The following is a 20,997-nucleotide window of genomic DNA, read 5'->3' as shown; positions in this document are numbered from 1 at the left end:
GATTTACTCCACTAGAGTGAGCTCTTGATCTTCACTGTCTCCTCTCCTATCACATCTCCACAACAGCAGAATAGAAATCTCTTAGGAATAATTTTCAGGCAGAACATAGAACTTGCTGAATCATGAAAAGGTTATAGTAGCAGAGATATATTCACCTCTTAAAATAATCTATTATTTCTAATGACTTAAATATCTATCTTTTTTTCTTACTTGGGTGCTCAACTGTAAGTTTACAAACAACTTTGTGATTTTTGAGAGGGTTTATAATTTTTAGGATCATGTTTGAGCAATGTGATAAATAGTTGTACATAATCAATACTGGGTTTATTTAACTGTATTTGATTTAAATGATGTTTAGCTGTTTCTGCTTAACCATTGTAACCTCATCTTTGGGAATAGCTGCTCTTCATTTAAATGGATGGAGCCACTGTCCATCTCTAATCTAAGAGAGAGCGTCCCTCACGTGAAGAGGTGCCACGACTCAGGATGTTATGAAACTGAACTTCAGGCAAAGAGACAGAGTTCAGACAGGCTGCTTCTTTTCTTACAGCAGCATACATAGTATTTATTTCATGACACCACTAACTGTGGGTTTGGGATGGTGCCAAGGGTGTGTGTGTGTGTGTGTGTGTGTGTGTGACTTTTTACATCAAAGTTTACAATGACTTGCATCTGAGGACTTTGTAACATTTATACACAAACAATAATATACAGACACAGACAAAAGGAAGAAAAAGGAGATTCTTACGAAATCCTCATCTTTTATAAGTTGAACTCACGTGTTCCATCCATCTGACCACGTGACCAGCCGGCAAGAGAGAGGTTGGTTTGATTTGTGCCCGCTGCAGGGGAAGTAAGTAAAACAACAAGTGTCAAGTCTCAACAGGTCTGTGCTGAGATGCACTAATTATCACAGAATCATCTAAATGTTGATACTCTGGAATAACACAAGGAGGAACTAAACAGTAAAAACATCATTTGTGGTTCACATTGTATTTCCTCTGTTTTTTAATTGAGTTCCGTGGTCAGTCTTCCAGGTTTTCTTTGAAGGGTGATGTGATGCAGAGCACAAACGTGACAAGATGAAAAGGAGACCAGGAAAAAAAAAAAAAAAAAAAAAAAAAACGTTGCATAAATGAAGAAAAGGGGAGGGATGGATAAATTAACAGATCTGAGGGAGTGACAGAAAAAGAAAGAGGGAGGGAAAAGAGGAGAATAGAGAGACATCAGTACCAAACTCACAGCCTTCTTTTCCTCCAGAGCTCTCTCCCTTCTTTCTCTCAGTAACTCCAGGCTGAGATAAATGGCAAGGTGAGTTCAACCTCAGCCTTCTTCTCGCTCTTTTATTTCTACTGGACCTTAAGTCTACTTTTTTAACACTGCAGCTTTCTTTCAATAGTCAACATTTCATTCCTAAAGAAACCTGAGTGCATTTTTCCTATAAAAATTCTGACTTAGTCTGAGATATTCCTTTTATTTAAATGTGTGTGTGCTTGAGTGAATATATGTTAGGACTGTATCTTATCTGTACGTAATATTTCACGGACCATTGGCCCCAGTGTGGATGAAGTCAGCAGAAGGTGTTTCTCTCATCTTCTAGACATTTTCTGCAACTTATCTTCAGCTTCATCATCTTTACTATGAGAGGCAGGATTCAGAGCTGGATGGAGGATAAATTAATCATTGCCCATTAAAATGCCTCTCACAGATGCAGACTTGCTGTTTTATTTATGTGTGACAGATTTTTTTTATGACTGTGTTTATTTGCTTTTGTGTCTGTTGGCTAAATACATACAGCTAAACTTGAGGGTTTGTGGAAAGCCAAAGTTTCCGTTGGCTGGATGAAGAGGCTACTTTTAGCGTCAGTTATTACTCCCTCTGCTCTGACTGGTTCAGACAGGGATTCGTTTTTGAAGTGTTTCTCAAGCCTCTGGCTGCCCTTTAAATGACTGATCACTTTTAAAGGATAAAAGCCTCTATCAATTCTTCATTTCACTGTGGAATGTCCCATTAGAGTTTGAAGAGCTTTTTCTAATTATATGTTTAGTCAGAGTAAGGAATGTGAGCTGCATGCCTTTGTGTGATTTTTGTGGTATCGTGTACATTTATTTAAAGTACTCTTGCTTTATATGCATCTTCTTGTCCTTGTGCATCATTCCCTATTTGCCTTTTTTTCAGGATGCTGTGCCTCAGCTCCCTTTCCACACTCCTTTTGCTGCTCCTCCTCCACCCTCCGTCCCTGTCGGCCCAGGAGGTGCTTGTGCGACTTGCAGGAGTGGGTCGGCGAAATGCAAATGAGGGTCGTGTGGAGGTGTTTTATAATGGAGCATGGGGAACCGTGTGTGATGATGAGGTGAATCTTAACCTGGCCAATGTGGTGTGCAGACAGTTGGGCTATCAGCGCAGCTTCACCTGGGCCCACAGTGCCAAGTTTGGCGAGGGACAAGGTTTGTCCAGCCAAAAGTATTTTGCTTTGTACACCATCATTATTAAAGTTTTTATTTCTCTTGGTTCAATAATTTATCCCCCTCTTTGTTGTTAGGTCTGATCTGGTTGGACAATGTGCGCTGCAAGGGTACAGAGCGCTCTATTGCAGAATGTCGCTCCAATGGCTGGGGGGTCAATGACTGCACCCACGCAGAGGACCTGGGAGTGATCTGCAGCCCAGAAAGGAGACCTGACTTTACCCCTGACTCTTTGACGGAGTCAACGTCACCCTCCAGGCACCAGCCAAGACAGAGAAACCGACAGCCGGTGACCCCTGCAGGTGCACCTGGAACAACTTCTTCTGCGAGAGGCCACGAGATCGCCCTCCATCGCAATCCATCTGCACGTCGCAGCAGCATCTCTCCTCAGGAAAATGGCCATGAGATCCAAATCTTGCGAAGGAATCGAGGCAGTTTCACAGCAAATGAGCCGCTGAACCCAGCTTCGCCACAAGGGCATGAGCTACCTGCACGTCTTGCTAATGGTGCGTCCTATAGGCAAAGGCAAGAGACAGCAAGGACCAATTCGCAAGCAATGAGATGGGATGCAGAGGGGCACGTGAACAGGCCATCTCATTCTCAACTCCAGTCTGAGCGGAGGAGTGACAGAAATCAGCGGCTCAGTGGGAACCATGTTGAACCAGACCCTGGTTATCCAGACATGGGGGTGGAGATTGATGCACATTACACACAGGTAAGAACACACACTCCTTAATGCATACAACCTTTAGTAGACAACATTGAGGCAGTCCATTCTAGCTGTGGCCAGACTCTGATGATAAAACATTTGTGGATGAGTGTAATTAAAGACAAAATTCAACACAAACCTTCTACAGATCCAGTTCACAGGAGGTAAAAGGCCCTGAATTTTCATTTAACCACCAGCAGCTCAGCAGTTCAACAACTTAAAGAATGTGCAAGGAGTTCAGGAAATTGCTTGTTTTTTTACTTTAAAGTTGCTGAGTTCAGACTTTTTTCACGATTGTGTAATTATCATGGCACGTAAACCGTCATGAGGCAAACTCTATTTGCTGTTTGTTTTCTTTTCTGCCTACATTATGTAATGCAGATGATTAGAGAGTGTGATGATTGGAGACGTCTGTTATCATTCTCTCAATAGGTTGGCGTCTAAATATATTTAGTCATTGTGTTGTCTGAGCAAGGGAGAACTCATGTTTCATTCATCTTCTACCGCTTATCCATTTCCGATCAGAGGGGGTGCTGGAACCAATCCCAGCTCACACTGGGCGAAGGTGGGGTACAACAATCCATCACAGGGCCAACAACCACTCACACCTACAGACACTTCAGAGTCACCAGTTAACCCAAACATGATGTCTTTGGAGGGTGGGAGGAAAGTGGAGTATCCAGAGGGAACCCACACAGGCACGAGGACAACAAATAAACTCCTCACAGAAAGGCCCCAGGCAGGGAACCGAACCCTCAACCTTCTTGTTGTGGAAGCAGCAGTGCGAACAATTACACCATCGTGCTGCAGTTATGTTTGTGAAAATAAAGGGATGAGCGAGTACACCACTATACGTGTCTGTTCAACCAACTACTTTATTTGTATTCGTATTCATACTCATAAGGGGCGGGGCTAAATCGGAAATGGGCGTGGTTTACACGAAAGTTGTATTTTCTAGCCTGAAATTAATATGGATTGGTCAGAAGTTTCTATCTTTATTGTAAGCCTCCATATATTTTATTTGCAGCGTAGTTTGTATTACATCGAGGTAAGAAGATCGAGCCGACCGAAAAAAACCTGACCGGTGAAGGAACAGTGAGGATGAGAAACACATGCGGGCTGCTTCATCAGGTTTTTACCCCATCACCCCATAAAGTGGGGCAGATTTGAAACGTTTGGGTTATAAAAGGCAGTTTTAAAAGGATGATGATGTAGTGTAGATGTAGCCTAATTTTTTATCTATCAGGTTAAATTATGATCTTACCGGGGACTCCATCAGGTAGATAAATATCGATGTATGTCACCTCCGGCCATTTAGTGGGATCATTTCACCATGAACATGAAGGCAAGCTGAAGGGACAATGGGAAAGGCTGTACCGTTTTTCCTCCGGTACAGCTAACGTGTTAAAATAATCCTCTGACATGTTGAAATAAAGTTTAAGCTAACTACCGGACAGCGGTTTTTAAATTGTGCCGCCGATTGTTTTTACTTCCGGTGGGCGTGGCTCTGGTTGCGCTCTGTCCTATCACAGGAGCCCTGAGGAGGAGTTCCTTCAGCCCAGCAGGATATTGACTCGTATTAACTCGTTTGGTGCTCATACTCGTCAAAATTGCTCCACCCGTACCAGATACTCGTTTCAGCCGAGTATCCGGCTCAACCCTCCTTGTTTTGCAGTGCACGACAAAGGCTTGCAGAAGAAGGTTAAGACTCGTATTGAAACATTAAACAAGTTTGAAAAAGATCAGCCTCTCTCCTGTATCTGTAGAATACAGAGGGTTGATAACACACATTTTTTTAATCAGTCAAAAATGGCATGTTTTCTGATGGACAGGCCTCTCAGAAGGTTCACTTAGAGGAGGTTCGTCTCCGGTCTGTACTGTCCGGCAACCACGGGGGTCTGGTGACAGAGGGAGTGCTGGAAGTGAAGCACGCTGGGAGGTGGCGTCATGTGTGCAGCCAGGGATGGGACCTAAGCAGCAGCCGTGTTGTCTGTGGCATGTTGGGATTCCCTGCTGCAGAGGCCTTCGACCAGAACAGCTACAGGTGAGTATCTGAGAGCGGAAGAAAGCAGAGGAGGGAGACGGAGAAAGAGCACACAAGTGCTAATGGAGGTGTTTTGTATGTGTGTGTGTGTCGTACTATGAAGCGGATGGAAAAGTGTTAAAAGGTTAGGTGCCAGGTCTGTCTGAGAGACGCCTCAGAACAGGCCTTTAAAATAGTTTAAGAGTGTGTCATTAATGTCAGATCCAGACTACAAGATTATCATCATCATCATCATGGTGTGTGTCTTTTCGGATGAAGCCTCCCATACATGGTTTCTAATCTCATATAATTAAGAAAGAATACTCATAGTTTCGAAGAATTCTGCACAACAGCACTTTCCAATGTAGAGCAACCCATAAGAGGAAGTTTAATGTCTGTCAAAATCATTTGTCAATGATCATTTAACTTAGAGGAGTCAAATTAAATCCCAAATACAGGCATGTGTTTCAAACCATTTAAGATATTTAACAACAATGTGGCATAATAAATGGTGACATGTTTTCTACCAAGTTAGCTTTGCTAGTCTCAACATGTAAACAACTCAACTATCTCAACTATCTCAACAGGACTTCTTATATCTATCCGAAAAGCTGCTAATATGTCAGCCTAACAGTAGATGCAATCAAGTTAATGACTAGCTGGTGTACACAACCGAGCAGCTAATTCTCTTTCATCCATCCATCCATCTATCCATCCATCCATCCATCCAGCCACCTATCTATCCATCCATCTATCTATCCCAGCTGGCTTCGGGCGATGGTATTGAACAGCCTGGACAGGTTGCCAGTCTATCGTAGAGCCATTCACACTTACCCTCAGGCCTACTGGCAATTTAGTTACCAATTCAATTCAGCCAACATGTATGTCTTCAGACTGTGAGTGAAACAATTGGGTATGTACTGCAGATAAGAGCTGACCAAAAATCTTAAATGTGTTAAAAATGTACAAGCTGGCACAGTCACAGATAATCATTTATCATAACCTATAGACACAACTCCAGACACATGTTCAAGACTCAAAAAATAAACCCGGCAGCAGAAAACCAACCGAGCAACCTGTTAGTGTTTTCATAATTTTTTTATTGTCCCTCAAATACAAATCATCCACTATGCTAATCATGTCAGACTGTTTAGCCCCATAAATCCATCTGTCTGACTTTGGCCATAAATATCCACTGTAGCACCGACACAAACCTTCGAATTTCCTACATACGTACCATCAAAACCCCAATGCCACACTTACACACACACATATGCTAATACACCCCTCCCTGAATCCTCATCACAGAGGACCTTACATAAACTATGTCCATGAGCCACGTGCACACACAAATAAACACACAAGCACACTCACACATGCTTGTGCACATGCAAACACAGCCCTCTGTGTGTCCGTCTGTCTGCCCACAGAGGTCTTTTTATGACTTGGCTAACAGGATGACCGCTGGACTGCACCATCTGTCTCTCCAAGTTGGCAATAATTAGCCCTTGTGTTCTGCCCTGCTCTGCATGGCAGCGAGATACCAGCTGCTTTTCCTCAACTCCCCTGGTCACCACCAAGGCTATAGTCTTTAAATGAATAACTTTCAGACTCCCTTATTTCTCAGGTAGGGTTTCCAACCATCCCTTGAAAAATGTAATCATCCCAAATTTAGAAACAAAAATCTGTTTCCCATATTGAGCTTAAAAGGGATGTCTATTGTCCTGTCTTTCTATGAGGATAAAAAATGGTCTGTAAAATGATTTCACTCTACCATTGCCAGGAGGGCTGAAGGAAATCGGGTCGGCTGGCCCTGCCAACCAGGTGTCCATCAACTATTTTTCAGGGAGTTGGCAACCCTACTCTCAGGGCTGCTTCAGCATTGTGTAGTCAGATACAATGATGGGAGAGACTTCATTTTGTTCTCACTTTTACTCCTTTTGGTCGGGGGAGGAAAGTCCTACAGGCCAGATATGGATCAGACCTCAGAGTCCAGTTGTCCATTGTTGTAACTTCTGAATGCAATCTGAGAATCTGAATAGAGAACACCACAGTGCAGTCAGGGCGAAACAGGATTTATCTTTGCCAAGAACACAAGCAACAGTTTTGGTAAAAAAAAAAAAAAAAAAAAAATCAAGTTGACCAAGCCAGAGAATGTTGTTTGTTTTTTGTCCCCCTCCACCCACCGATGAATCAGGCAGCCATTCTGGTGTAACAGTAAACATCTGAGGAGGATAGAAAGCGATTTTTAGCAAGAAAGAACAAGCATCATAAATTGGAGTTATGGAAATTGCATTCAAGTATTGTGAGACAGTCTTTATTCTAGTCGGCTTGTGAAATATGTTCCTTTTGAAAATGGCTCCAGCCGTTTCAGTTTGGAAATGTCTCAACAACTGCAAATTTGCCGTGAAATTTTTTGGAGGTTATTTTTGAGTTAGCAGAGGAGAAGGACTTTAGGAATACTGTAAATCTTCTTCTAGCGCCACCATATTTTTTTTCACTGAAAGGTTTAACAACTGTTCAGTGCATTACTATGAAATTTTGGGGATGTCCAGTCATGAGGGGTTTTGTTTTGATTAGTTTTTTCCTTTAAATGCTAACAAACAGACAAGAAATGCATCAATAACTTCCTAACACAAGCATTTTAATATTTGATGTTAGCATGCTAACGTGTTAAACTTAGATGGTGAACATTTTGAGCATGGTAAATGTTAAAGTCACGTTGTGAGGAGCGATTTAGATGCTGGCATTACTGGGAGGACTCAAGTAGTTTCCCAACACAGCAGATGTACAAACCTCACATTTCCTTTAAGACTACTGTTCTGTTACAATTGTAAGGGTGAAATTGTGACATGCAGTGTATTATGTACTGTAACCCCCCCCCCCTCAAAAAAATACAAAAAACTAACCCAAAATCGTAGCTACATTTTCATCCAACACAAGTAGCACCAGGACGATGTAATGTCGCTGTTCTGGTGCTACTTGTGTTGGAAGAGGTCCACGCCTGCTCTTCTTTGGGGTTTATGGGTTATGAATAGTTGTAATTATGGTTTGAGAGATCCTCTAATCTAGAATATTCTTTCGACTGAACCTGTTGCACCCACATTTGCTGTGTCAGCATTTCCCAATCTGGCCATGGTTGTTTTTTTGGTGTGACTGCCTTTGTCTCTGCCTATTAAGTTGCTCACTGCATTTTCACAGATGTTTAAATACTCCTCCTCTTTGTCATGCTTACAGAAGGCAAGTGCTTAAGCCGTTTTCCAGCTCCCTTGTTTCATCACATCCACACTCTCTTTGAGGCTTAATGTAACTTATTTAGTTATTCTAATTTATTTTCACCCTTCTCCCATTCTCAGTTACAGCTTTTTTAAGACAGAGTTTAATTCCTTTGTGGCAATTACACTAAAACCCACATTTCATGGAAAGATCATTATCATCCCTTTGAATGTTGTTCCACAGAGGTTGATGGGACCGTCTAGAGACTGTTGTGGAGTCAGTGTGGCAACCTGTTGTCTCCTGACCAAGCTGATAGTTCCAGTCAGGCAGCTTTGCATTCATGCAGCATAATAACAGGTTATCTCTGCTTTCCTGACAGTCAGCTCCTCTCTCCAGCCTGGCTTATGGCATTGTGTGGTCAGAGCTGCATAAAAACCCTGGAATTGAGCTGAAGATGCTGAGAAGTCAGAAAATCTCATGGTTAAAAGGATTCAACAAGGATTCATTGCTGTGGTCACAACCTGTTTGTTGCACTGAGGCTTGAGGCTGTGGTTCACCCCCCTTCCTTTAAGTCTCCTCATAAGACTGAAAGCCTTAATTCAACTTCAACCTGTGCTTCTGATTGGACAAAGAGCATCGCACTCAGCACGCTCAGCTTTCTGTTGGACAACAGAAATGTGCCTTAAAATACAAAAGAACATGCTTTTCCTCTTCCTGGGAAGTTGGGCACTGCACATAAAATATCCCAGTTCATGGAAACTGCAGTCTTACATCACTCGCTCTGTGTTTCCCAGCATTCACTCACAGTGTTTGGTAACTATATGGTTTTAAAGGGCTTTGTTTTAACAGAGGGAAAGTTGATATGTACGTGCATATTTCCATGTCTGGAGTGTGTGAACCAACATGCTACTGCTCGACCGCACAGCACACTGCCGAGCACAGCGGGCAATTATATGGGTAGTGCCCACCCCTCCTCCCCCTCTAACAAACCATGAAGTAACACCCCCAACAGCACACACACACACAACACACCACATATACCAGTCTGTCTCGCTCATTTTGATCTATGCCCAAGTTATGGAAAATTTTAAACTGTGCAGAACACACAAACACATGCATGGACATTAACCCAAGAATGACCCCAGCCGTGCAACAGGTCACTGTAGAGGGGTGTGTGTGTCTGAAGAAAAAAAAATCAAGTAAAGAATGAGGAAAGAAATGAAGGCAGCCACTTACTAACCCTGTTTACAGATGCATCAGGTAACTATAGTAAAACTGCACTGTGCGCTACCTGCTCAGCATCAAACAGCAGACACGATGAGAGTGATAATGTAATTGATGTTTGCAAGTGCCGTGTGTAAAGTCATGTGAAGGTAGAATTGCAGCATAAAATGCAAACATACACAGTTGAGTGGTCTGTTGTTGGTTTATAAATGAATTGAAGGTCACACGTTCCAATGGGCCTCCTGTTGATGGCTTTCCTTAACGGACACACCTATTGTTGGCACTGTGGAATACCTCTGCTGGAGAGGAAACGTCTACTACTTTAAATATCTACTTTCATCATGAGTCTGGAGGTAGAGAAAAACCCTCCTCTGGTCTGTACTTTGGTCAGTGTTGTGACTCATTTAATTCAGGTGCATTCATGAAAGTCATCCGTCACACTGCTGCTATCTGTGGTCACACTGGCTGAGGCAAGTGGTCAGCATTAATGTACTATTTGTGTGTGTGTGTGTGTGTGTGTCACTGAAGGACACTTCAGAGATTCTGCCTGCATGGTTTTGTGTGTGTGCGTTCAGACGTATGGGGCCTCATTTTGTGTATACACAGTTTCCCTTTAGGATTTGACTCCAATTTAAGGTAATTCCAATGAAAGTAGACACAGTTTTGAAAACCCTGTTGAAGTCAGAAGACCTCAGTAAGGCTTCCTGCAGGGATTAATACATAGTGGTTTATTCACATTTTTAGTTATTTTTTCCACCTGCATGCCAAACACCAGACATCCACTGTAGACATATAGACAAACACTAAACTAGAAATATCCATGGAAGATAAAAAAAAATGTCATAACAAGAAGATGGTAGTTTGAGAGGGAAGAAGGAAAAAATTGTGGGGTTATGCGATCTGCTTTCTCACTCTTTGTCTCTTACATAAAGGATATGTTTATCCCCAAAAGTAAACACCCTCTCCATGCTGTCTTCTTGATATTTAGGGTTTTCATTTTTATTTACTTCAGGTTTGATAGACATAATGGAAGAGTATAGGATGTCAAGAAGCAGACGAAAGGATAATTTAGGAAGAAAGAGGTGACTTGACAAGAGGGACGGGCAAAAGAAAAGCTCTGGGATTGTACAGAACTGATGGTTCTTTAGTGTACTGGATTTAAAGATTCACAACTCTTATTCTAAAAAAATCTCTCTTTCAGGAAACTGTGGAACTCCAAGTTAGCTGATCCATCCTCCAGGTAAAAGCAGCATCTTCTCATATTCTGTCATATGATGAGTGAGGTAACAGATATAACTCTCCTGTCTCTCTACTCCTTCCTCCTCTTGATTCCTCATCCAGACTGAGGACCCAGATCAGTAAAAAGGCCTACTGGGTGGAGAAAGTGCAGTGTCAGGGTTTTGAGGCTTCTCTGTCGCAGTGCCGGGCCCAGCTGTCCTTTGCCAGGAGCGATGTGCCATGCAAGGGGGGCATGCATGCCGTGGCCCGCTGTGTCCCTGGATCCCAGTTTACACGCTTTGGAAGAGTACCTGCGCCGCCTGCTGTGCCGGTCAGTGTGGAGGATGACCAGCTAGTCAATGATTGAAATCACATTCTGTCCCCCTTGTTGAATATAAAGCAACAAATAGGAGGCACGCTGGAAGCGTGGAAGAATTGCTATTAGTATGGATCAAAATCTCTTAAGTTTTCTAATGAATGTTTATTTCACCTGTGCACAAAAAAGGGATTCACTGTCCCTGATCCAGAGAGACGTACTCACCTGTGCTCCTCCTTTCTCCATCCAGCCTGTCGTGCGGCTGAAGGCGGGACCCCGTCTGGGTGAGGGTCGTGTCGAGGTGCTGCGTGAGGGCAAGTGGGGCACAGTGTGTGACCACCTGTGGGACCTACCTGCAGCCAGTGTGGTCTGTAGGGAGCTGGGCTTCGGGACAGCCAAAGAGGCCCTCACTAAGGCTCAACTGGGACAGGGTAGGCTGGGACACATACTGCGCTTTGAAGATGCACCTAGCTTGACTCAATGTCACTAATTTGGGGGTCTTTATTTGTCACCTTATGTTATTAGCAAACTATTCAGAAGATTGTAGCGTACAATGAAGATCCTTGACTGCTTATCTGACTATCAGTTATCAGTGTGAAATAGCAATAACTTTGAATCAGTGCCTGAGTTCACCCCTCACCCCGAGCATGATCACTTATGGCTCAGTGATTCCTTCAGACTAAACATTTCCCTGTTTAAATGTCTGTTGCTAAACACAGAACTAAAGAACCATGGGCCTGGGCAGACAAATAAACCCATGGAAGATGTTTATGGCCTCACCTCCCCTTCTATCGTACAAGCCGATTGTTGTGGCACTCTCCCCATGGCCAATTATATGAGTGTAAACTGTGCTAGGAGGTTTCTAGCAACCATGTGTTGTTGTCAAAATAAACCTGTTGTATGTGAACAGCTAGAGCGTCTTTGAAAGTCAGGATGTAAGGCATTGGCAGTGAGCATGACCAAACATTCAGAGATGTGATTGTTTTGGCCTTAGTGTTGTGGGCATGAAAATATAGTCACCAGATTATGTAGCAATAATAGAGCGAAACATTTTCCTCAGAAACAGCATAGTCGCCACTTTCTCACACTTTATTATTGCCTTTTAGTTTCTCGCTGTACCTCTGGAGTGACTCTGTAATCACGTTCATTTCCCCCCATTATCTTTCTGCGCAAACGAGCACATAGCATGTTCTATAATGGTGGGTGCATTTCCCTCTCTCTACTTTACTTAATGAAGTAGTGATGGAAAGCATTTGAGTGTTAACTTTAGGGCTCTATTAAACTAGGTGCTATGGTGCTGCTCACTCAATGATAATGAGCAGAGAGGAGTCGTGCAGCTTTTAATGCCCATGGCCTGTTAGCCAAAGTTGTGCAAACATATAAGAGAGTAATCTGCCTTGCAGGAGGCATGTGAAGGCTCATGGTTAGTGAATTTGAAGCTAGACTTGATGACATCATTAACTATTTAAGGCCAAATTATAGGGCTTTAATGGCATTAGGCTGGGCCTCACACACCTACGCAAACATAGATGTGTTCAAAGGTTTTCCTCTGTTTTGCCATTTTGGTACCTATTTTGGTTTATGAAGCACAGCCCTGGTGTGCAGTGCACCACTCAGACTGCAGTAATTTAGACTGGAAGCTCTCTGGCTAAACTCAGTTTCAGAGCCACATCAGAGTTCCCGATCATGTCTGGGCTTTTAATCCCTCTGTGGACATCTGTGGCCATCAGGTTTTGTAGACTTTTTCTTAAACCTATTAATGTGTGTGCGTGGTTTGAAAGATACATGCATCTATCATCTGTCGCTCCACGCCCTCCTCTGTAGGTACGGGTCCCATCCACATGAACAGCGTCCAGTGCACAGGCAGGGAGAGGTCGATTACAGAATGCCAGTACAAAGCAGTGCCTCTCTACAGCTGCAAACACAACCAGGATGTAGCGATCCGCTGCAACGTGCCCAAAACGGGCACGCAGAGCATGGTGAGAAACCCACACATGGAAACATGCCTACAAATACACAGACAAGCATTATCACTCACAGGAAAGCCCTGTTTCCTCCCTGTTACATTCAGGTGCGTCTGGCAGGTGGCAGAGAGCCAGCAGAGGGCCGCGTGGAGGTGCTGATGGAGGTTGGAGGAGTGAAGCGTTGGGGATCTGTCTGCAGTGAGAACTGGGGCATCAACGAAGCTATGGTGGTCTGTCGACAACTGGGCTTGGGCTTTGCCTCAAGAGCTCATCAGGTTCGCAACAGATCACAGTATTTTAATGTTATGTATGATTTTCAAGTTTCTGTTTCTCCTTTCCTTTTCTTGCGCTCCTAGATATCCTCCTCTCTCTCTCCATCCTGCTGTTTTTTTTTTTTTTTTTGTCTGCCCTGTGTTATTACTGAGGCCTGAGGTAATTACAGGCTTCTCTAACGTCCACTTCCAGCGCACTGAAAATAAAAGAGGGAAAGTGAGGCAAAGAGAGATCAGGAAAAATTCACAGAGCAAACAAGCTGAAAATAGAAGTGTGCATGGAAAGGGCAGTGTTACTGTGTTTTGAGGGGGGAAGCGGGGAACATTTAACCCACAGTTTTGACACTGGGAAAGAAGGTGGAAAATGTGATAATGTGTCCTGATTGTCCCTATAAATAGTTTAGTTTTTTTAGAGCGGACGTTGCTATTTACCTTCTCCACTTTACATCCTCCTTTCATTATTCCAGAAATGTTTAACGCAACCACACAAATGAGCTCTAATGATTTTGCATGTGAATTAGTTCTCCTCTTGTGTGTCTGTGCAGGAAACCTGGTACTGGCCTGGTTCTGCAGATGCTGGAGAGGTGGTGCTGAGTGGGACCCACTGCATCGGCACTGAGATGTCCATTCAGCAGTGCCGCAGAAACACACACATGTACTGTCCCAGAGGAGGAGACGGCAGGGCTGCAGGCGTCACATGTGTAGAGAGTGAGGCCAAAACCAGCAAACACATTATGTTCATGCATTCATACGTTGTGCAGTGGCTGTGCAGTAAACTCTGAGTGTTGACCCCCTGCAGCTGCTCCTGACCTTGTCCTGGACGCTCAGCTCGTCCAAGAGACGGCCTACCTGGAGGATCGACCCCTCCACCTGCTGACCTGTGCCAATGAGGAGAACTGCTTGTCATCATCTGCTGCTAGGATGAACTGGCCCTACGGACACCGCCGCCTGCTGCGCTTTTCCTCCCGCATCATGAACCTTGGCCGCGCCGACTTCAGACCCCGGGCCAGCAGAGAAAGTTGGACATGGCACCAGTGCCACAGGTAAGACTGGAGAATGATCCAACGAGGTTGGTTGAAAAGAGAAAAAGCTGCTCAACCTTTTTTATGGCACGATAAAGAACATCATTATGTGGTGGTGCAAGGAGTATAAGCATTTTCCTTAAAACATAACAAAGAAAAAACATCAGAAAAAAAAAGAAAGAAAAAAGTTACATGTCTGTAGCAAGAGATGAATGAAAATGGAAGATTTGATGACTGTGACGGGGTTCACGGGTGTAGCACCGTGTGGGGATATTTTTGAGATCTGGACTATAAATAACCAAAAACACATAAAAGCCTGCCATTTAACGCAATAAACACAATCTTTTATCTTCCAAAATGATGTTTACAATAAACATCCTCCTCACTGGTCACCTAGTTGTTACAGTCAGAGCTATGACTGCCCTGAGTGCAGCTTGGCTTCTTATCTCAGCACTTGTGGTTCCCAAAGCGAGAGGCACAGCTCGAGCCACAACCCTACTTCCTTGACCAGCAAACACATGGTTTGACTTTCAGCCTCAGCAGCGCCTGTTCTGGGAATGGCTAACGAGAGTGAGGGCGACTTCATACTGATATCTGTATCTGCCAATTTGTACTTTTACAATTGTTGTTTATGTCCGATTGACGTCTTTGCAACAACAAAGGAGACTTTATGACCTCTATATTTCAGACAATTAGTCACACTGCGTTTTTTACACAGGATGATGAAGTTACACTTGTGAGCAACAAACCAAGCATCTGAATCATTGTCTGTGGCTTTCTGTCGTTATTCACATGCTTCATGTGATAATCTTGCCACTCTGATCCCATTTCCAGGCACTACCACAGCATTGAGGTGTTCACCCACTACGACCTGCTCACCCTCAACGGGACCAAGGTGGCTGAAGGTCACAAAGCCAGCTTCTGTCTGGAGGACACCTACTGTCCCGAAGGTGAGACAAATCAATGTTGCAAAAATCTGCTTTTTGAGGGAAGTCTAGAAAAGAGCAGAATCGTGACAAAAACCAGAACAAGGGTAAATAAAAACACAAAACTGAAATCCCATAATGAGCATTTAAAGTCAGCTGTAAGATCAGAGGCCAAGCCCAAAATGATCTTGGCCTTCTTCACAAAGCCCAGACAGCTTTAAGAAGTGCAGATCCTTTCCATTCATTCAAGTCCATAAAAAAGCTCGAGCTTTTAAATCATTTTGTTATAATTACAGCTCCTGGGTAGAATTTCAAATCCACAATGATGGACAGCAAAGATAATTTGCATATTATAGTCAACTTTCCCTAAGCCTCCATTTGTTTCCGCCTGTTTTATTTTTTTTTAGGCTTATATAAACGCTATGCCTGCTATAACATGGGACAGCAGGGTATTTCAGTTGGCTGCTGGGACACCTACCGCCACGACATTGACTGCCAGTGGATCGACATCACTGATGTACGACCTGGTCAATACATCTTCCAGGTAAGGACGCTTGTTATTACTCCCCAGATTTTAATTCGTCTGTGGAGAGAAAACCATGTAGGGACAATCAGTGACCCAAACAACATCAGCGAGCTTGCAACCTGCACAACTTTCTATATCAGGAACAAAAGTTTTAAAAAAGAGAAAGAAAACAACAGTGCAAAAACTGGAGTTGGTGTTTCAACATCCGAGGGCACACACAAGATAAAAGCTGTGATAAAAGACTATAATTTCAGCTAAATGGCTCTCGGCTGTGCTTCCAGCCATTCAGGTGTACAGCGTGTATGTAGTTTTAAGGGTGTGTGCATATTTAAGGAAAGTGAATTTAGTCTGGATTTATATAGAAAGTAGACCTGCTATTAGTACACCCTCTCAGAATGTAAGGGCCTATTGGCAGTGGAAAGGTCCCGTCAGCACTTTAGATTTGTACAGAGTGAGTTTTTGCTTTTTAAAGCTGAGTCTGTTCACATGCCTCCTGTGTCTCTCGACATCCAATCTGCTGTGGTGACCTAGTCAAATGTCCTCCCTCTCTGTCATTTGTTCTATTTTTTTCCTCTGCAGCAGCAAAGTGATGATGTTTATAGATTCTAATTATTTTCCCAGTGTTTACATAAAACCAAGATGTTTGAGTTTGTCTTTCATGTGCTCACGTGAACTGTATGTAAACTGCATGCAGGAGTGGTCCATCTGCACTGTGTGAGTACTGCACATGTGACAAGCGATGTCTTATAGATAAAACCACATATATGCCATAAAGCAGGGATGTGTCATTGCCATGACAACATGACCCAGCAGCAGTTTGTGGTTTTTACTGTGGTGGAACAGCAGTGGAGCTGCTCATAAATTTGTGTAAGAAGTAAGAGATTGAGGTACGGTAAAAACTTTTTCTTTCATGCAGCTGGGTGTTTTACCAAGAGTCACAGGGTGGCAACCATTTTTAGGACCATACACTGAAACTGATGGGTAACGTCCCCCTCAGCTTGACTTTGTTCTTGATTGCGCCATTATTTTAAAAAAGCAGCACAGTCTTTTTACATGGCAGTGAAAACCTTTCATAGTTGTCTAAAACAGGTTTTGTGTCCTTTGTGTGACATTATTACAAGAGCTTTTAAAAGTTCTGCCCCCAATTTAACATAGTGTTTTACACTGGGACAGTAAAGTATGTGCTGAATTCATTGCCCATTCTCAACATGCAATATTAAAAAAGACTATGCAAATATCTTCACCCCAACTGGCTTAAATATATGCACGGTGTGGCTGAATGTAATGAAAAAGAATCATCATAATGAACATTTGCATCTAAAATTGTTCTCTGTAAAAATATAATTGTAACCACAAAATTTATACTGAATGAACAAAAATGAAAAGGGTTGCTTTATTGAATATGTGGTCAAGTTATCTGTTTGATGTGTTCATCAGGAAAAATCATTTTTGTGCTTTTCTTATATATAGCAGGCAGACAGACAGGGTGGAAAACAACAAACCATGGCAACCAACCATAGCTGCAGCCTAATGATAGGCTGCAACTTAAATCCAAAACCCCAAACTGTCATCTATATCTCCTTTTTTTCCTGCAGGGAGATAACAGTGGAAAGTGAAGTCATGCATCACTTCAACCCCCAATTTATACATCATGAGCCATATAGAAAAGGAGAGAACAATAATTCTGCGGGTTCTCGGCCGGCCCGATGGAAAACCGGTTGTTTCCTAACTGTCTGAAGTAAACTGTTACTTTCTCACTTGTTCCCATACTTTGTGAAAACACACTCCAGTGTTAAACAGAAAGATACTTCAGTGGAAACTCCAGGAAGTCACGGCTTTATTTCTTAAAAATAGACCCACCCAAGCTAAATTGTCACTTAGCGTTTTATTGGTGTGATTAAAAGAAAAATATAACTCCTTGACCAGTAAGCTTCAGAAGTGCTGTTCAGAGCCTGGCTAGCTTTTTGTCTTTCCATACTGAATGCTAAGCTAAGCCAATCAGTAATTACTAATAACTAATAGTAACTAATAGTTACGATAAAATCATGAGATTGATATATTGAGAACAGAATAAGTTAAGATGGTTTTCAAAATATTGAACTGTGGATATTTTATAGACTTTGTATAGTGTAAAATATGCTCTTCCAGTCACAGTGCAGGTCATAAACTGATGAGCTTAAGTCTTTGACTGGATGTTTTGGTTTTCCTGAATTATTTCCCAGCCCAAAGTTACATTTCACATCCGCGAGACAGTTTGTTGTTATTGGTTTTTCATATTGGCACGAATTCGCAGATAGCTAAAGGAATCATTTCGATTTAAAAGCCATGTAAAGGAAATGAAATGTCGGTGCCATCTTTTACAGAAGGAAAGTAACTGTTTGTGTGAGTCATTCAGTTTCATTGCGGACAGGTGTCTTGTTGACTGAGCTCATTATCGTGCTGTGGGATATATGACTGATTTACATCTTGTAACATCGTCTCTCTTCAGGTAGAGGTCAATCCTTCCTTAGACATGGCTGAGTCTGATTTCCAGAACAACGTGATGCGTTGCAGATGCAAGTACGACGGAGCCCGAGTTTACATGTCCGGATGCCATGCAGGTTGTCTCAACACTTCTAATCATCTCATTTTCAACATGCAGTATTATTATGTATTCCACGTTTCTTATTTGTCTCTTTTCTTTAGGTGATGCTTATAGCGCCGAGGTGGAAGACTTATTTGACCACCAACGTCAGATTTCAAACAACTTCCTGTGAATTAGGGAACACACAGATATAAGGACAGAACAACTGTACATCTCTTCACCACACCTCAACATGGCAGGGGCAGAAGGTTTCATGACAACAACATGCCAGTAAATAGAAAGATGAGGTTCGGAGGCAGCAGGGATGGGAAACCAGTATGATATGGGAGGAACGTAATGCAAAAATGACTAATTTTGATCTTGTGACTAATTGTCATCAGCAATGGCTGTAAGAAAGTCAAAGAGATAAGAGGGGAAATATAGTTTGTGGAAGTCCACACAACCATCAAAAGTATCACCCCACCATGATAAAACATAGCGTAGTTTACAATTTTACAAAAATGAATCTTGAATTTTCAAAAAAAAAAAGAAAAAAAGATTCCCTTGATCAAAACATAACCACAGGTGAAGTAATGGCATGAAGGCACATGAGTACAACACACCTTTTATAGTACATCACTCGGCTGTTATCCATATGATATCAACACTGGTAACAGACTGTCAACAAAACTCTGTACACGCCTCCTGTGCTTTCACTGTTCACATTACAAAATGCAGTATTTACTGTTGCAACTGTGTGGTTTTTGGTTTGGAATGAGAATTTTTATTTTTTGGTGCTATTTTGCCTTATTTGAATAAATATTGTAATGTATTGCAAATGTATTGTCATGTACAGTTTTATATTACCTCTCTGGAATATTGTTCTTTAGGTCTCTAATTTATGCAGAATTTTAATGTACTTTTGAGTTGAAACTTGTCCCTGTGTGGCTGTGTTTTGTATTGTTAATTTTATTATGATAAATATCTGTTTGTTCTTCGTCTGTTAAACATCAGTGACATCAGATGAACACTGATGTACTGCGGTATTGCGCCTTTCACAACTCTTGGTAATGGTAGAGAAAGAATAAACGTCAGATTTACAAACTGTATGGTTATCGGAGGCATGGTTATTTGACTGCAGAGTTCTCTAAAGCAGAACAAAGATGGTTAAAGCTACAGTTTCTGCAGAATACTATGGGAATCTGATAACTTGCTAAAAGAGATTTCCATATTAACTAACCATGAAGTAAACAACAGAAAGAAGGGAGCTTTAAGTTTATACTGCGGCTTATGCTAAGTCCATTGTGAACTCACAGCAACATTTAGATTTATTTGCTTCCATCAGCAGACTTTAAAAAGCTCCGACTCTTGACTATCATTGATTGGATTTGCCATCTCTGCTCAGAGAGTCTCAGTTCACTGGTTTTTTTAATGGTTGTTTCCAACCTCATACCTAAATACAAACACTGGAAATACAGCTCACCGCTGTCACACTGGAAGGGTATACTTTCTATGCATGGTTTACTTTGGCCACATATTTTTCCTGTCCTGAGTCGGAGGGGAATATAATGTTCACATCCTGTAAGTAATATGGGAATTTAAAATAAATTGAGTAATATAAAGAAAAGAAAATTAAGGAAATGACAGTAGTTAAAAATATATTATTTTTCAGTGCCACTGGCAGTATTGGCAGCACAGTATTGCTGGCAACTGTGCAGGCACAATAAGCAGTGCAGGAGCCTGACAGAGACTGTTGTATATATGAATATACACCTTCCTTTCAGAGCTTGTTCAGAAGCTCTGCCTCCAGTTGCCTGTTTAGATTTCTTTTACAAAAACTACAGTAACAGAGGAGAAGACCACGGATTTATAGCTAATCCAACCAGCGATGTTACCTGGCATAGCATTTCTAGCATTTAAAATCATAAATCCACTGTGCGAGCTTTCCTAAGTAAAGAACCGTGTACATGATGCAGAGCAAACAATGGGAGAAAAAAGTGCTGCCACAGTTTCAGCGCTGAAGCAAACATGCAGAAGTTGTTTCCATCAAACAGCAAACAGAGACCATGTTAACTACATTTTACTATAGTTAACATCACATCAATGCCAACATCTTGACCAACTAGAAACAAGCAAATAAGCAGTCTACGGTAAAAATGTCCCTACTTCTCCCTTAATTATTACCTCTGAAAACATTTCCCCAGTAAATTTATCAGTTGCTGGTTTTAACTCGACTTCAAAAGAACATGGCGGGGTGCAGGTTATGCGTTAAGGAGTGGCTACCCATCAGGAGAGCGTACAGATCAGGTCAGATCCAGCCGTGACTCCTCCCCATCTATTCAATCTCCTGCAAATTTGGTTTCTTCTGGTTTCAAATACCAAGTTAGCAACAGTAAAATTACAAACTCCAAGCTTCACAACAGCAGCTGACAAACCGATGGGTGAAGTGAAGATTGGTTACCTTCTCCTATCTGAAGAGGCGAGATTAACACATCACTCGTGTTAAGATAGAGGACAAGCTGGACCAAGAAAGGCCCGAGGAGCAAAGTCAGT

General features: G+C 42.3%; 1 protein-coding gene across 2 annotated transcripts; it reads left to right on the top strand.

Moving 5' to 3' along the window:
- The first annotated feature begins 1,191 nt into the window (after positions 1 to 1,191).
- LOC115043878 (lysyl oxidase homolog 4-like) lies at positions 1,192 to 19,047 on the top strand. 2 transcript variants are annotated; one of them, XM_029502644.1, is made up of 15 exons: positions 1,192 to 1,311; positions 2,179 to 2,447; positions 2,543 to 3,180; positions 5,007 to 5,218; positions 10,839 to 10,877; positions 10,979 to 11,186; positions 11,422 to 11,602; positions 12,996 to 13,150; positions 13,243 to 13,410; positions 13,953 to 14,115; positions 14,207 to 14,450; positions 15,264 to 15,379; positions 15,763 to 15,899; positions 18,370 to 18,481; positions 18,567 to 19,047. In XM_029502644.1, the coding sequence occupies exons 1-15, from the start codon at positions 1,304 to 1,306 to the stop codon at positions 18,635 to 18,637; spliced, it is 2,721 nt and encodes a 906-aa protein (XP_029358504.1). In that variant the 5' UTR covers positions 1,192 to 1,303; the 3' UTR covers positions 18,638 to 19,047. The 2 variants fall into 2 exon arrangements, with proteins under 2 accessions (XP_029358504.1, XP_029358513.1); XM_029502653.1 differs by lacking the exon at positions 1,192 to 1,311 and adding an exon at positions 1,496 to 1,580.
- Positions 19,048 to 20,997: the final 1,950 nt, after the last annotated feature.

Source organism: Echeneis naucrates, chromosome 1, assembly GCF_900963305.1.
Source record: "Echeneis naucrates chromosome 1, fEcheNa1.1, whole genome shotgun sequence".
NCBI classification, from domain to species: Eukaryota; Metazoa; Chordata; class Actinopteri; order Carangiformes; family Echeneidae; genus Echeneis; species Echeneis naucrates.
This window is presented reverse-complemented; position numbering and strand designations above follow the sequence as displayed.

What these genes read in the sequence shown, in the direction of transcription:
- LOC115043878 (XM_029502644.1), top strand. An exon ending in CTGCGCCGCCTGCTGTGCCG is followed by an intron (nt 11,187 to 11,421) that starts GTCAGTGTGGAG and finishes TTCTCCATCCAG; the next exon opens with CCTGTCGTGCGGCTGAAGGC. An exon ending in CATGTCCGGATGCCATGCAG is followed by an intron (nt 18,482 to 18,566) that starts GTTGTCTCAACA and finishes TCTTTTCTTTAG; the next exon opens with GTGATGCTTATAGCGCCGAG.